Below are 16,127 nucleotides of genomic sequence, written 5' to 3'. Positions count from 1 at the left end.
GGGAAACTTGACCTTCAAGTGGGGCTTGATTTAAAAAAAAAAAACAAAAAAAACACTGATCTAAGGCAAGAAAAGTTAGCACATAATAAAAAGTTGTGCGATTATTATTAAATGGTATCATACTAATATGTTGACTTATGTGATGACCATATCCCTTTAATATCTCTAGTGCGTCCACCAATACCCTAAACTCACAATCTTCATTTACCTGCTCAAAAAAAAAAAGTTACATTTAATAATCATGCGGCCAATGTATTTGGTTAAAAATTGATAAAAAGAAATCAAGGCATAAAAATTAAAATGTAGAAATGTTTCACACAAGAGCCATGTTTTGCTCAGCCCAAGTAAAAAGAACATTCTACATAAAATAATGGTATAAAATAATATCCCAGTCTGTGACAACAACCAATATCTCAATGCAGTCCTCAGATGGTAGGGACGTTAAAAAGTTTTAAATGCTGCACGGGGCACGTTGGTTTATCACACTAAGCCTAAATTTCCTTTCTATTTCTTGTATAACCAACTACTGGATAATCCCCCATCCCGTTGCCAATAACTGCCATACCTGTAGGACTTTGCATGCAAGCACAGCTCAACAGAAGGTCTCAGCATCATCATAAAGACCTTCTTTATAGGAAAGAAGACCTTTTCTTTATGGGAATTCTTGAATGTTGTGGAACATAGAATAGTGAAGTGGTCAAAGCTTCCCCACAAAGTATTAACTGTACAAAACACATACACCTACTGTTGACATATCTCAGAAGAAACCTGAATTATGTCTGTAGAAGCTGAATATGATTGCAAGCACACAATGTGTTTTGGTCATTAATGAGTTTCACAATGTCATGTAACAGAAATTAATAAATAGATATGTGTCATTTTAAGGCAAATTGCAATTAACCGAAGGTGCTTACATATGTCCCTGAAAGATATGTACGGGTTTATCAAAGCAATGAGCCGACGGCTGTCTTTAGATGCATGAAGGAGTCAAGCTCACGGTGTATGTTAATTAAGGGTTGTTCAGATCTACCCCAACTGGAACTATCCAGATACCTGAAACTAAGTGGATACAGTGCTGAAGCTCGGCTTCAGTAGCAGAGGAGCAATGCGGTTTACTGGCCCAGAGAAATTGGTCGGCAAAAGAGAAAAAGAAGCAAACGATAAAAAACAACTCCTGTTTAAGGACACACACTCCAATCCACAGCCCAGTGCAGCTTAACCAAGGACAAATTAAAACACAACCAAGTCAAACACTGCTTACGTTGAACTGGAAAATTATGAGCAGAGCAATAGAGTCACATTGTCAACTACTGTGTCATTGGGTAAAGCTGAAAAAAAGAACATAACTGCATGATGGGACCGTTGTTTTCCTTCAGGAGTTCAAGAAATTGCATGTGTCCAAATGTAATGAAGGAGTGGAGTCTGTAAGTGCTCCTCAGAAGTTCTGCTGCCGTCTCTTCTTGGCATCCATCGCATCTAGGATGGGTTGCCTCTTTGCATTGTACCTCTGTCTCAGGTCTTCGATCTCTCGCTCCATCATGGGGTCCAGAGCTTTTAATCTCATCTGCAGCTCCTCAAAGCTTAAGTTTTTTAACTGGAAGAAAAAACATTTTAGGACATTAAGGATATGAAGGCTGAGATAAGGATACTAAATAACACAGTGCTACCATAACAGACAGACATGTCCACATTCATGCTAAATAAATGTTTATAAGTATCATGAAAATCATCGAAAATCTATGGGATTTGATTTGAAGCAGGCTGTCCATGCTCGGCAGCCATCAAATTTAACTGAACTGGAGAGATTTTGTATGGACGAATGGTCAAAAATACCGCCATCCAGAATCCAGACTCTCATCAAAGGCTATAGGAGGCGTCTAGAGGCTGTTACATTTGCAAAAGGAGGCTCAACTAAATATTGATGTAATATCTCTGTTGGGGTGCCCAAATTTATGTATTTTGTTATGATGCATATTGCAGATTTTCTGTGAATCCAATAAACTTTGTCACTGATGAAATACTACTGTTTCCATAAGGCATGTTATATATTAAAAGGAAGTTGCTACTTTGAAAGCTCAGCCAATGACAAACAAAACGCCAATGATAAACAAAACTCCAAATAAATAAAAGGATGTTCTCAAAATATTTCATATGACTGTACATATATTTATGCAACCACAACGGGCTTTTAAAGGTTTTATTTAATCACAATCTTTGAATCTGTGTGTTCCCAATACCTCAGGAAATGTCAGAACAGTCACCTGACTATATTCTATTTTTCTATGTATCAATATATGGACTATATTCCATATATAGAAAAAGATATAATAAACTACTATAATAAACACCCGTTCAAGCCCATGCTTGCCTGCAATTGCAGGTGGAAGTTGACCCCAAGCTTTAGAGGAAGCTGACAGCAAAGTCCGGGTCCCCCTTTCCCCGGGCCCCTCACCCCCACGGTCGGCTTCCTTGAAAGTTCTAGTTTTACCACCAGTGGTTCACTGGATTGGATGGGTTTCCAGCACAAGCTCAGGTCTGATGGACTAGACCAGAATCTGACCCATATTTGTGATCAGACCCGTTAGTATTGCCCAGCCACAAATATTGTTGCCTGTAACCCAACCTGAACAAGTAATGTCATCAGAAAGGCAGAAATTGTATTTATTATTATATATTATGTTCTTCTAGACTCAACCCAACCTACACCTTCTCCGCACCATCTCTACAATTTGCTAACCACCCAGTAACCAAATGTATATGAGCGACTGAAGGATTTTCTGTAGCATTTATACACCATTCAATTTTCCTTAGAAACAAAAAGGAGATGTTTTAGGTTCAGCCTTTAGCACAAGAGCTTAGCAATGGAGTTTTTATTGGTAGCAGCTCAGTATTGTCCCCACTTTTTGCTTGGGGGAATCCCAGCAATGTTAGAACCTGCTTCCCGCCATGCTGGATATTGTTGCAGCACATGCAGTACAATTTTAAATGAGCAATCCAACCTAGATGTTAACACAATAAAATATGTATTGTTTCCATAGCAACATGAGGAGGCCTATTATAGGAAATCCAGAGAATGAGCTGAAATCCCATAGAAACTAGCCAACAAAGCAAAGCTCTGCCATCTACGAGACTAGCATCTAAAACCCAGAAATAATAGTAAAAGTGCTGCCAGAAAGGTCAAGTCATTAAAACATAATGACCATATATGTATTCAAATGTACGATTATTTCATATAATACATAGTCGCTTTCTTTCGGGTTACTTTGTAATAGCTGTTAATACAGAAAAAAAATGTAAAATGTTAAAACATCATTTAAACAAGTGAATCAATCACACACATCTATGAACAAATACAATACAGATATGAACCACTGTTATGGAATCCAAATAAGAAATGTGCATAATTCACTTGCCAAAATGAACCTCTTCACTATGAAACACTGGTCTTTGGATAATAACACAACAAATGAATTATTCATAATGCTTCTAGCTCCAGATTCCAATTAGGAATGTTCTCCAGATGCTGGAGAAAACATGATTTTCAGCTTCGTTGCTTAATAGGAAAGGCAAATTGCGTATATTCTGGGAGATTATGTTTGCCACTTGTAAATTATACAAATCAGGGTGATTTGTGCCAGTACTTTAACATAACTTTCAGTTGTTCTTGGTTTGAGGCTGTTGGAGGTTGTTGTAGCCTATAACTGGCCTTGTCAGTAAATTTGTAAATGCCTGACCTTTTCTTCCCTCCCTAAACCATACCTCCCAGCTGTCCCGTTTTCTGCTGGACAGTCCTGACTGACAGAAATGTCCCGACTTTCTCTTTGATCTCCTGCACCGACTCGAGAAAAAGATACAAAGTTTCTGAAACTTAATTAAAATAAGAGCATTTTTGGCAGAGCCCAGAACAGCCGGCAGCTGCACTTGGATACATTTGTAACAATTTAATATAAGCAAAGTAACAATTGTAACTATTTAAGATAAACAGGTCTCTTGGGAGAAATGAGACTAACAACTTAAAGGACAAATCACTTTCATTAGCAAAACTGTTATAACACATAAAAAATGGCCCTAAAACTCCCAGAAATGTGTTCAAACTTTCATATACTGCCATATTTGTAAAACGGACATGGTAATTGGTGGCCATAAAATTGGCGTAGTCATAAAGTTGTCCCTCTTTTTGTTTTTCAAATGTTGGGAGGTATTCTAAACTTTCATTGCCAAAGCCTGCCTTTTAAGCCCTCCGAAAGAAGATGGCTGCCGTGAACTCCAAGGCCAGAATCTGCATGGAGGGGTGAGTAAAAAAACTAGTGGCATTTGCCCGGGGGGGGGGCAGATAGGTTGGGGGAGGGTTTTTTCTTATTACGGGTTGAATTCTCCTTTAAGGTATGAAGATCCAAATTACAGAAAGATGCATTATCGGAAACCCTGTGTGTGATCCTTCATACCCCCATCTGGCGACTTTCATTTTTACATTCCTGTCCTGGCCCAAAGTCACCGACAGATGGGCTGGGGGAAAACATAATGTACAATATAAAGCGAAGAAGTGAAGACCGTAAAGCGAGATGCAAGTGGATTTTTTTTGTTGGTCCACAAATCACTGTACCAAGATTATAAAAAAAAAACAAAAACAAAAAAAACAAACAGAATAAGCAGGACATACATGCTTTAAATAGATGTTTGCTACTTTTTTTACAATTCAGCTGTGCTTACAGGGGATCTAAACCCAAAAAATTATTGAAATTCTTCGCTAAGCAATTTAAAGATGGGGCATCCTTGCAGCAGTATACTGAAAAACTGTCAATCAAGGCAGCTAAGTGGCAGAGATTGAATGCTGATGAATGTAGGGTTATGCACCTAGAATGTAAAAATACACACGCCACCTGTACCCTTAAGGCAGGAACTACACAGCGTTTGTTCTTTCCGATCCAATTCGAAGAGAGGAAGCGCAGGCGGCACGTCGGATGTGCCGAATCTTATGTAAGTAATACAAATGCCGCATCTACAAATTGATTGCATCCGACACGACTGTCGGATGAAGACGCAACGTGCAGCGTTTGCACCCGATAGTCATGTCAGATGCAATCAGTTTGTAGATGCAGCATTTGTATTACTTACATAAGATTTGGCGCATCTGATGTGACGGCTGCGCTTCCTCTCATCGCGTCGGATCAGAAGGACAAGTGATGTGTTGTTCCAGCCTAATGGGAGAAGGTCCTGCAGGTACTTGTAGATAATAAACTTGGCTGTAGCAATGACAGTAAACAGCTGCAAGGACAAACAAGGTTTGCACAAACTTTATGCAGACTGCTCATTAGACTTTAGGAGCTCTAATTACCTGTTCCGGTCCAGGATTCTCAAAAGCTGCCCATAGATGTAAAGATTTATAAAAGATCCGATCGTCATCGGGAGACCACGATAATCTCGAAACGATTGTACGAATTGTCCATCAATAAAAAAATACCATTTCAGGCGATATTGCCAGGAAAACAAAGGGTAGCTGCCTGCTTGGCCCTGCAAACATAGATAGATTGCACTGGGAACGATTTTTGTAACCTGGCCGATCAATTTTCTGTCAGATGTCGGGCGAAAAATCGTAAGATGTTTGATCGTTCGAATCCCACTAACCGCACGATAATTTCGAAGGATTGGTCAGACTTCGCTAAAATCGGTCGTTCGGCAAGAGAAATCTTTGTGTCTATGGGGAGTTTAATATATACTTACATGCTACACAGATTAAATTCGGTCTCTGCACCACTGGAGCATAAAGTCTAAATTTCAAATCGAAATCACATGCACTCAACGCATATGCGCGAGTTTTTATTCCTATCAAAGCCTATGAGCAGGTATTTTAATTTAGAGTGTTGGAAGAGATTGAGTTGTCCAGAGGAAACACACACAATGGAGGAACACAGAAATTAGTGCCTAATTCATAATAAAACTCAGCACACGGCTAACTACAGAGCCCCTAGCCATTTTTAATTTATCTACATCTAGAAGTGGTTGCAGGACTTTTTCAGTTGAAGCCCCCCCTTGAATGTCCAAAGTTTGGCCTTAGCTATAGTAACAAGAATTTCTAGGAGAGCAAATAAACTGGGCCTTCAGTTGTATCCAGGAGAGAAAATGTTCATTCTTCCCAAGCTCTACCCTTGACATTAAAAATATTGTGAAGGACGTGAGCTATTAAGTATACCAGAGAGGGAGCATCTGGAACTAAAATTATTTCACAAGCTCGCCCAAGTTTCCCACAAAGCATTAGAAATCACTGAGAATAAATTCACAGGCAAGGCAGCCATACAGATATTAACGTTATTTACATCTGTAACATTTTATCTATATCATTCACCACCAATGGAAAAAATGTTTATTGCTTTTCGTAGTTCAACATTCAGCAAAAAAAAAAAAAAAAAGCCATTTGAAATCTTCAGAGTGTCTTGTTTACAAAGAATTTCTTTTATGAAAAACAGCTCCTTCTGTGGTTGACAATGGGTAATTTTTGAATGTTAGCTGGTTATTACAAAATGTTCGGGAAGAATATTTTGGTTAGAAGCACGGGATAAAGGGTTGATTGTGAGAAAAACAAAGCAATTCATCACATCAGTAAATCTTTCTGATTGCCAAGAGACAGAGACTAGTGTTTAAAATGATCTAGAAGAGGTAATGCGTTACATTAAAGCTTTCTCCCCCACATTACACCGCAGCAGAGAACTCTTCCCCAAATAAGGACCAGATTCAGAGGAGCACTATTCACTGCATTCTATGGAGGAGCAGAATATAAATTGGGTTTGTTTTTCTTCTAAACAATACAGGCTTAGGATCAATCATCCGGAAACCCATTATCCAGAAAGCTCAGAATTACGGGAAGATAATTTTTCCATATACAGGTATGGGACCTGTTATCCAGAATGCTTGGGACTTGGGGTTTTCCAGATAATGGATCTTTCCGTAAGTTGGATCTCTATACCCTACGTTTACTAGAAAATCATGTAAATGTTAATTAAACTCAATAGGATTGTTTTGCATTCAATAAGGATTAATTATATATTAATTGGGATCAAGTACAAGGTACGGTTTTATTATTACAGAGAAAAAGAAAAAATTTGAGTTATTTCATTATAATGGAGTCTATGGGAGATGTCCGTTCAGTAATTCAGAGCTTTTTCTGTTTTTGCAGCTTAAATATGTTTCACCTGCATGGAGAGCTCCTTTCGCACGTTGTCTGTTCACAGCAAAGTCTTCCCTCCTCAAATCAACTCCAGGGCTTTTATCTGCTTCATTGATAATTAAATAAAGGAATTGCCCACACCTGCCCATGAAATAGCCTTTGAGTCAATAGTCCAATTACTTTTGAGCCCCTGAAATGAAGTGATTGTTTCAAAAAAGGCTTTAAGGTGGCCATAGACGAAAAGATCCGCTCGTTTGGCGACATCGCCAAACGAGACCATCTTTCCCGATATGCTACTAATGGGCATGACTATATCAGGGGTAATCTGAACGTTCAGCCCTAGGGCCGAACGATCAGATTATGATGAGAGCACAATGGGCTCCGTTGGGATTGGATCGGACCAAACGACTGATCTCCGCCGGACGAAAAATTACGGGACTCTCCATACATGGTCCGAAAATTGTACGAATCCTTGATAGGATCTTTGCGTCTATGGCCACCTTTAGTTCCTCACATTTTTATGCAATCTTTTTGTTCAACACACTAAATTAAAGCTGAAAGTCTGCAGTTCAACTGCATCTGAGTGGTTTCATTTAAAATTCATTGTGGTCATGTACAGAACCAAAATTTGAAAAAAAAAGTTGTCTGTTCTACATATTTATGGACCTAACTGTATGTTATATATGTTTACCAATTATTTGGGCCTCATGGGGCCCCTTATACCTCCTTGTCCCCCCTTTGAGGTTTTAAATCTAGTCGGGTCTCCTTCAAAGGTTACAGACATAAGAAAATACTCTGGTCTCAAGATTGCTACACAGAGCGACAGCACATAGTGGCAGGTTATCGAATAATAATATCATTAGCCTAATGAGCATCACTTTACTAATTATTAATTAAAAGGACTGCTCAAACAAAGACAGACGTGGCAAGTATTAGAAATCTATCTGGCGAGAGAGAAATTGATAGAAATACTCAAGAGAGAGCCAGCACACAACATAATGTACTCTCAACCTGCAGAACTTCATTTCTACCTGAGATGAAATATATCCAACTGTCACCCCCAGGAGGTATATGGTATCTCACATAATGCCTGAGAGGTGCTTGAGACAAGAGGCAAAGACTTTTGTTTTCCTTTACATGAACATGTCTTTATTAATTAAAATAAAACTCATACTCTAGTTTTATAAACTAAAATAAAACGAGAGTATGAGCTCTGAAGGAACGCACACATTAAGTCTACTTCACATTTGTTAAATATTTACTTAGGATTGTTATTGGCATTTGCTATTGAGCGAATTGGCAAAGAAATTTGATAGAGATTCCATGCTGCAATTCAAATATTTGTTTTATCTTTGCCATTGGTTAAGGCATGTTTGATGAAGAAGAAACGTTCCCATGAGCTTAGTCAGTGCAGAATCCACACAGCTCAACTGTATCCTAATGTCATAGAACACAATGTATCAGCTGCTTATGGACAGGGCCAAAATGATTTTCCGTGCAAATAAAGTCATTAACCTTTTAAACGGTTTAAGGGTTAAAGATACAGTAACACTAACGAAAAAAAGGAAGTGTTTATGAATTTAAATATAATGCACTGTTATCCTGCATTGTGTGTGATTGAAAAGCAATATTACTGTAGAACACAATGGTTTTATTTCTTACACATGGGCAAAACGTAATTCATGGTTCTCTGCAGATCTATAGAATGAAAACACACAGGTCTCCATAAACTCACTGAGCACATCAGACTTTTGATGCCATCTGCACCCCATCTAATATGGCCTCTGCTATTGTCTTCTACAGTCATAACAACACAACAGGAGGGCTTTGGGAGTCAGACTTGGTCACTAAGGGGCAGATTTATTAAACGGGACCAGTCACCCAAAACAATTATTCCAAATCCTATTTATTTCACTAGGCAATAAAAATGAACCTTAATTACACTCAGTGGCGTAACTAGATATTACTGGGCCCCACAGCAAATAATTTTTCAGGCCCGCAAAATGTTTAGAGGTTGACTTGTTTCTCCAATTTTTATTGAAATTGTATATGAATTAGGGCCTCATGGGGCCCCTATACCTCCTGGGCCCCCCTGCAGCCGCAGGGTCTGCTTCCTCTATAGTTACGCCCCTGATTACACTATATAAATTATTTGAATCTTGTTTCCGGTGTCTTGACTGGCATATCGGTGCATGCGCAGTTGGAGCAATTTTGAGTTTCGCGACAACTGCGCATGTGCCGAAACTCACGAAAATTGCCAAAGCATCGGTCTCATGCCGAAGATTGCGAATTGGCTCAATATGGCGGCCGTGAACTCCGCTGGACAGAATCTGCACAGAGGGGTAAGTGAAGAGTTAGGGGCATTTGTCTGGGGTAACAGCTAGGCTGGGGAGGCGGGGTGTATGTAGGGTAGGGTTTTTATTTTTATTAAGGGTTTGTTTCTCCTTTAAGTCCCTTGAAGTACCTCTTGGGTCACAAGGTAATGCTGTAGAGGTTTTTTACTGTTCTATGCAAGAAAAATTCTTTTCAGAAAGATTATAGCTTACTCACAGCCCCTAACGTATTACTGTCATTACAGAACTGAAGATGACAAGTGATTCTTGGACAGATTACATTGTTACTTGCTCATCTATTTGAAAGAAGAACCCAGCAAAATTCAAAACTTACTTGTATTTCTTTATCTTGGCTCTGGGGGGTTACAGATCAGGCAAATCTGACAGCTGATAATATAATATTATGTGGTCCCTGGTCTTGCACAATGCTGGCACAGGTTTGTTTTATGGTATTTAGATCTGCGTTTCAAGGTTTATAGGAAGGTGGTTACAGTATTTGTTCAGTTTGGAGAAGACCTGTAGCATGGGGAACCTTTCAAAGATTCTTATAGCAGTATGTTGTGATACACATGCAATGTTTTCAATACTGAACTTATTGCACCAGCCTTAAGTTTCAGCCTTATATTGTGTCATTTTTATTCTGTATACACAGTATACAGTGAGTTGGTCCCTAAGCTCAGTAAGTGACAGCAGCTCAGAGCATGTGCAGTGAATCAGCATAAAAGAAGATGTGGAGCTACTGGGGCATCTTCCTGTGCAGCCATGTCAGTTATAAGAAAAACCTTTATGCAGAAAGTGCTGAATTACCTCTAAAGCCATCTCCTTTACACTCCATTTTAATCAAATTTTTTTTTTAAAACCATACCCTTTTCTCTGTAATAATAAAACAGTACCTATCACTTGATCCCAACTAAAATATAATTAATCCTTATTGGAGACAAAATAATTATATTGGGCTTATTTAATGTTTTAATGATTTCTTAGCCGACACGAGGATCCAAATTACAGAAAGATCCCTTATCTGTAAAACCCAAAGGTCCCAAGCATTCTGGATAACAGGTCCTATACCTGTACTTTGAAACAAATGTCAATGGAATGATCTTTGCAAGCAACAGGAACAGAAGAAGTTAAAATAAATGAAAGAATATGATATGCTACATTAGGGATACAACATAACTGTGTACAAGATTTAATGTGTAGGCCAAAAAAATCTAAGTATCCTTACAAAGAGTTTCACAAGCCAATGATAATGAACATGAATTTAAAATGAACATGGAGTAATTGGCTGTTCCTAATTCACATTCCTAAATTAACTGAATGTTCTAATTAAGTAAATCCAAGCGTGAATTAAACAAAAAAATACTTTACTTTTTTTTTTTATAACAGAACCAAAATTCTTTTAAAAGTTTACATATTCAACATTCTGCCAAGAAATATACTGGTGCTTTTGAACAGCGATTTCACTCCTCAAAGCAAAGGGACTGTAAAATGGGGAGTTTCAAAAAGGCCTTTTTGCGTTCAGATTTCTTGCCACTTCTAGAATAAAAATGTGGGTGAGACTTTTCAACTATTGGTTACATTACTGTGATGTTTTATCGCATAAAACTTTCTTCCATGCAAATGGAATATCTCAGAAATGCAAGTACGTTCCGCAAATAGTTTCCGGTCTGTAGAATAATACTTTAATGAGGGTGGAGACCAACCTAGGTAATTAGCAGAGCAGAAGGGAAAAAAAAATAATGATTAATGTGGGAGATACAAAGAGTCAAAAAATAACCTGCTCTGGCTCAAAGGGCACAATTAAGAGACAGAATACAAGAGACATATGGATAAGAGGACAAGTGGAAAGATCATGCAATACCAAGAAGGCGGTTTGACAACAACACAGCAAGAAATGTTTAGACTAGCAAAAAATTAACAGATAAAGGAGGTGGCTCAGCATCAGCACATTATGGTTTTTTTGCTTGTAATTGTCCAAAAAACAAAAAAAAGGTATTTGTATTTTTTTTTTAGCTTGTTCAGACTTTTTTGCTCATGCTTTTTAAATTCAGATCTTTCAATAAATTCCATGGGAATCATGGTTTAAGAGTGTTTGTGGTTTTAGAGAAAGTGAGTTTTCAATGGTTTCAAAAACCTCTAAAGCCACTAAAATAAGAATGTTGATAAATCTGCCCCTTATTGTAAACTGCAAAAGTGCTCAGAGGACCACTCCTTTGTGTGTATTTGGGTTTCGATCCTTTTTCAGGACATAAAGAGGATAGCGTTGTGAAGGTTGGGAGAAAGACGATATCTTGGAAACAGAACAAGAACAGGAGATTAAGGGCAAGGATTTGGTCAGATAAAACTTGCAGTATTTGTAGCCAATGTTCCCTTTTGAAGTGCCCATGTGCACACATATGGAGTCCAGATCACACAAAAAAATGTTTAAACTATTTTGGACCCGCCAACTTCTCTGTGCACACACAGCTTTAAAATGTGCACAAATTATATTTTTTGTGCACTCTGCCTTAAAATAATTAGAGGAAATATTGTTTCTCAACACATAAGAATGACTGAAGGTGACCATACACAGGCCAAGGAGGTAGCCTCTCTGCCGAATCGGGTCGAGCCTATGTAAAGTGTACGAGGGGCCACATGTGGTAGGGCTGTGCAGAGTGCATGGATGACTGGAGCAGCCAATGCACCATTAATTACTCAACATGGAGAATTGGTTGATACATTTTTTGGCACATGGGGCAACATAGACATACCAATAACCCTAAAAAATTATTGGTACAGGTACGGGACTTTTTATCCAGAATGCTCGAGAACTGGATAATGGATCTTTATATAATTTGGATCTTCATACCTAAAGTCTACTAGAAAATCCTTTAAGCATTAAATACACCCAATAAGGAGCTTTTGCCTCCAATCAGGATTAATTATATTTTAAAGGAAAACTATACCCCCAAAATGAATACTTACGCAACCTATCATATTAAGTGGCATATTAAAGAATCTTACAAATCTGGTATATATATATATATTTAAGTAAATATTGCCCTTTTACATCTCTTGCCTTGAACCACCATTTCGTGATGGCCATTGTGCTGCCTCAGAGATCACCTGATCAGAAATACTACAACTCTAACTGTTTTGGGGGCATAGTATTACTTTAATCTGGATTAAATACAAGGTACAGTTTCATTATTACATAGAAAAAGTCTATAGTTTTCAAAAATTTGAATTACTTGATTATAATGGAGTCTATGAGAGACTTTCTAACAGATCCCATACCTGTACATGCATGCATGCATGGCCAGCTTTAGTGTGAGAATGTCCCATCAACATGTTTCATTTGAGATTTCTCACACACACACATACACATAAATATTGCCACATACATATTAATGCATACCTCCCAACATTTTGGAAGTAAAAAGAGGGCCACACCCCCTAATTACCATGTTCGTTTTACAAAATGTGACAGGTTATGAAAGTTTTAAAATATTTCTCCTTTTCTAAACTGTGTTTTTGTGTCTCAAAATTTTTACAAAGTATCTTATTTGCACCTGTTACCTGTTCTGGGCTCTCTGCTAAAAGCCAATTAAGTGAGAAACTTTGTATCTTTTTCTGGCTGTTCAGTGCAGAGAAAAGAGGGACTTTCCAGTACAAATGAGGGACTGCAGGTTGAGCTTCCAAAAGAGGGACTGTCCCTCTGAAAAAGGGACAGTTGGGAGGTATGTTAATGCATTCAATAATATCAAGACTATCCACATAACCTTAATTTAAGGAAAAAAAAAAAAAAAAAAAAGATTTGTATTCATAAAAAAGTAACTAGCATGTCAGTTATATACATCTGCTCTCAGTCCCGAATCCAAGGGAAGCTGCTGTCATTTAAAGGTTTCTGTAAATAGCTAATAAACTTCTATATTCTCTATCCCATTAAAAACAACAAGGTAGCTGTGCATGTTTGGAAATTGTAAATCAACAGTTTGACTGTTTCTAATATCTAACAGACATTGTTTTCCACGTTAACAGAAAGAGAAATTCTCAGCAGGGTGGCACTGATTATTATCAAAAATTCTGACTGGAAATATTGTTTTGGAAGAGAATGTGTGCCGTGGAGCCACGAGAGAAAACTTGCAAATCGGGTATTGGATGTGTAATCCAGCCTTATAATTGATTCTGATAGGAGCAGTCGATAAAAAGAGGAAAAAAAAAGGTGCAATTCTAAGAAGTACTAGGTAGATTTTTGTTGCTAAACATACAGAAATGTCATGTTTAAAACAGAATCGAAGTTTAATGGAAAAAATGGCATTTTAGGGCCTCTCTCGCCCAAGTTATAACAAGGGCATAAACTACAAATATTGCCTTGAAACTTTTTTTTTCCAGTCCAAAGAGATAGCCAGTTGTATAGGTCCCAACGTCCCAGATCCACAAACACATGCTGGCTTTATTTGAGAAAATATACACACATTATTTAAAAGAAATATGAAATACAAATCTACTTTGCATGCTGGAATTTTCTTGCCGCCTGCATTGACGCATTAGCTTGAATAATTTATAGAGGGCAAGGGTGGAAAAAACAAAATGGCATAAAATTAGAGTGCTTACGTAAATCCAAAAGCCAAATGGACCATATTCCACTAAATGAATTATTGAAATGTAACAAAAAAGAATCCACAATTAGCAGATTTCCCTTTGTAACTACCTATTATTGTCATTTAAAGGAGGTACGTAAGGACATTACGAAATATTGGCAGATTATGATGAATGACCCAGGTACCTCGAGACTATTCACTGAATATCCTCTGTTTGCCTATTGGCGTGGCAGGAACTTAGGGGACCAGTTAGTGCATAGTGATATGAACCCCAGTCAAATAAAGAGTACCCAACGGTTTATAGGAAAGCCGGTAATAGGTACTTTTCCCTGTCTGTCGTGCCACAACTGTAACGGAATTATTAAAGGGGCCAATGTTTCGCATCCTACATCAGGTGCACAGATTAGAATCAAAGGCTATCATACTTGCATGTCAACCAATGTTATATACCTACTGAAGTGTCCATGTGGTTTAGCTTATGTGGGTAAAACCAATAGGATTGTCAGCGTAAAGGTGGCCATACACCGATAGATCCGCTCGTTTGGCGATGTCGCCAAACGAGCGGATCTCCCTCCGATATGCCCACCTTGAGGTGGGCAATATCGGGCTGATCCGATCGTGGGCCCTAGGGCCCAACGATCGGATCCTTCACGTTCGCAAACGGGCGGTCGGATCGCGGAACCGCATCAACGAACAGATGCGGCCGCGATCCGACGGGATTTTTAACCCCATCCGATCGAGATCTGGCCGACTTTCGGCCAGATCTCGATCGGGGAAGCCCGTCGGGGGCCCCCATACACAGGCCAATAAGCTGCCGACTCGGTCTGTCGGCAGCTTTTATCGGCCCGTGTATGGCCACCTTAAGACTCAAAGAGCATAGAAGTGCCATTTGGAATGTTAAAACTAAACCCACATCTATAAGTCGCCATTGGGCTGAATGCAACTATTCAATTTCACAACTACGGTGGATGGTATTAGAGGAGGTGGTGACTAAATCAGGCAATGTCGATCAGAAACTTCTCCGGAGAAACATATTGGACATGGAAGTTAAATATTTTGGCACCTAGGGGCCTCAATGAAGCAATTAACTATACAAGTTTCTTATCAATTTATGTCTAATATTTGCCTTCCGTTTTTTTGATGTGTTGGAGAAGGAGAACACGATTGGAAATTTAGTTGATTGAGAGGTATAAGATAGAGTCTTTCCTTCTCCGCAGTTAGTAAGTATTATAATTAATCATTAATTCAGTTATTGAAAATAATTAGCAAAACATTATGTGTATACCAGATCTGCTTTTACTTTAAATCAATAGTGATGGACTCAAGTGACTGTTTTGAACTTCATTTGAACCTTTTTTGGAAAATTGTTTTTGAAAATTCTCTCATTTTTTGTGCACATTTTTATTTCCTTTGGACTCAAGGAAGAAGGCTTCGGAACTTGGTGGTACACTGGAGCTGTTATGTTATGTTACTATTGGAATTGTTGAATGTATAATTATATAAAATGTACCATTGCTTGCAATATAGGGGTTGCACACTAGATGGCACTATACATATTGTTATATAAGCAATGTTGGGATCTATGGTGGGTTATCACTTGAGGAAGGGCAGTTGATGTCCCGAAATGTTTGATCGTGACCTGTGTGTCCAGAGCACTTAATAAATTTGGGAACCCCCCATTTTTGACTAAGATATTGGCATTCTATTTTTCTCAGTACTTATAGCTGGAGGTGGGAGAGGCCAGTACCAAATACCTTTTTCCCCATATTCTTGAATTTTTTGTATAAAATTAGAGAGCAACAGCCCAGGATTTGAATGTCGGCTTCGGGGGGCTAAGAGTCTAGAAGGTGTCAGGAATCGAACACCGCCATGCATGAATATGAGATCATATCAGTTAAGGGATTTTCTTTTTGTTTCTAATTAGTCTGATGTATATGTTTTTTAAGGGGAACTTATGTATTGAATGAAAAGTTTTGTTTTAGTATTATTGCTAACTGGGAAAAATAAAGGTGGTAATAGACTTTATAATTACGATCTTTCACGGAAAAG

The 16,127-nt window shown here is 38.3% G+C and overlaps 1 protein-coding gene across 1 annotated transcript in view; it reads right to left on the bottom strand.

Annotated features, from left to right (window-relative positions):
- Positions 1–311: 311 nt before the first annotated feature.
- stk3.S (serine/threonine kinase 3 S homeolog) overlaps positions 312–16,127 on the bottom strand; it is a 141,799-nt gene continuing 125,983 nt past the window's right edge. Inside the window, 1 exon segment of the mRNA NM_001091664.1 lies at positions 312–1,594. Coding sequence (NP_001085133.1) covers positions 1,436–1,594 — 159 coding nt within the window. The 3' untranslated portion in view covers positions 312–1,435.

The sequence above is a fragment of the Xenopus laevis genome, chromosome 6S, assembly GCF_017654675.1.
Source record: "Xenopus laevis strain J_2021 chromosome 6S, Xenopus_laevis_v10.1, whole genome shotgun sequence".
NCBI classification, from domain to species: domain Eukaryota; kingdom Metazoa; phylum Chordata; class Amphibia; order Anura; family Pipidae; genus Xenopus; species Xenopus laevis.
This window is presented reverse-complemented; position numbering and strand designations above follow the sequence as displayed.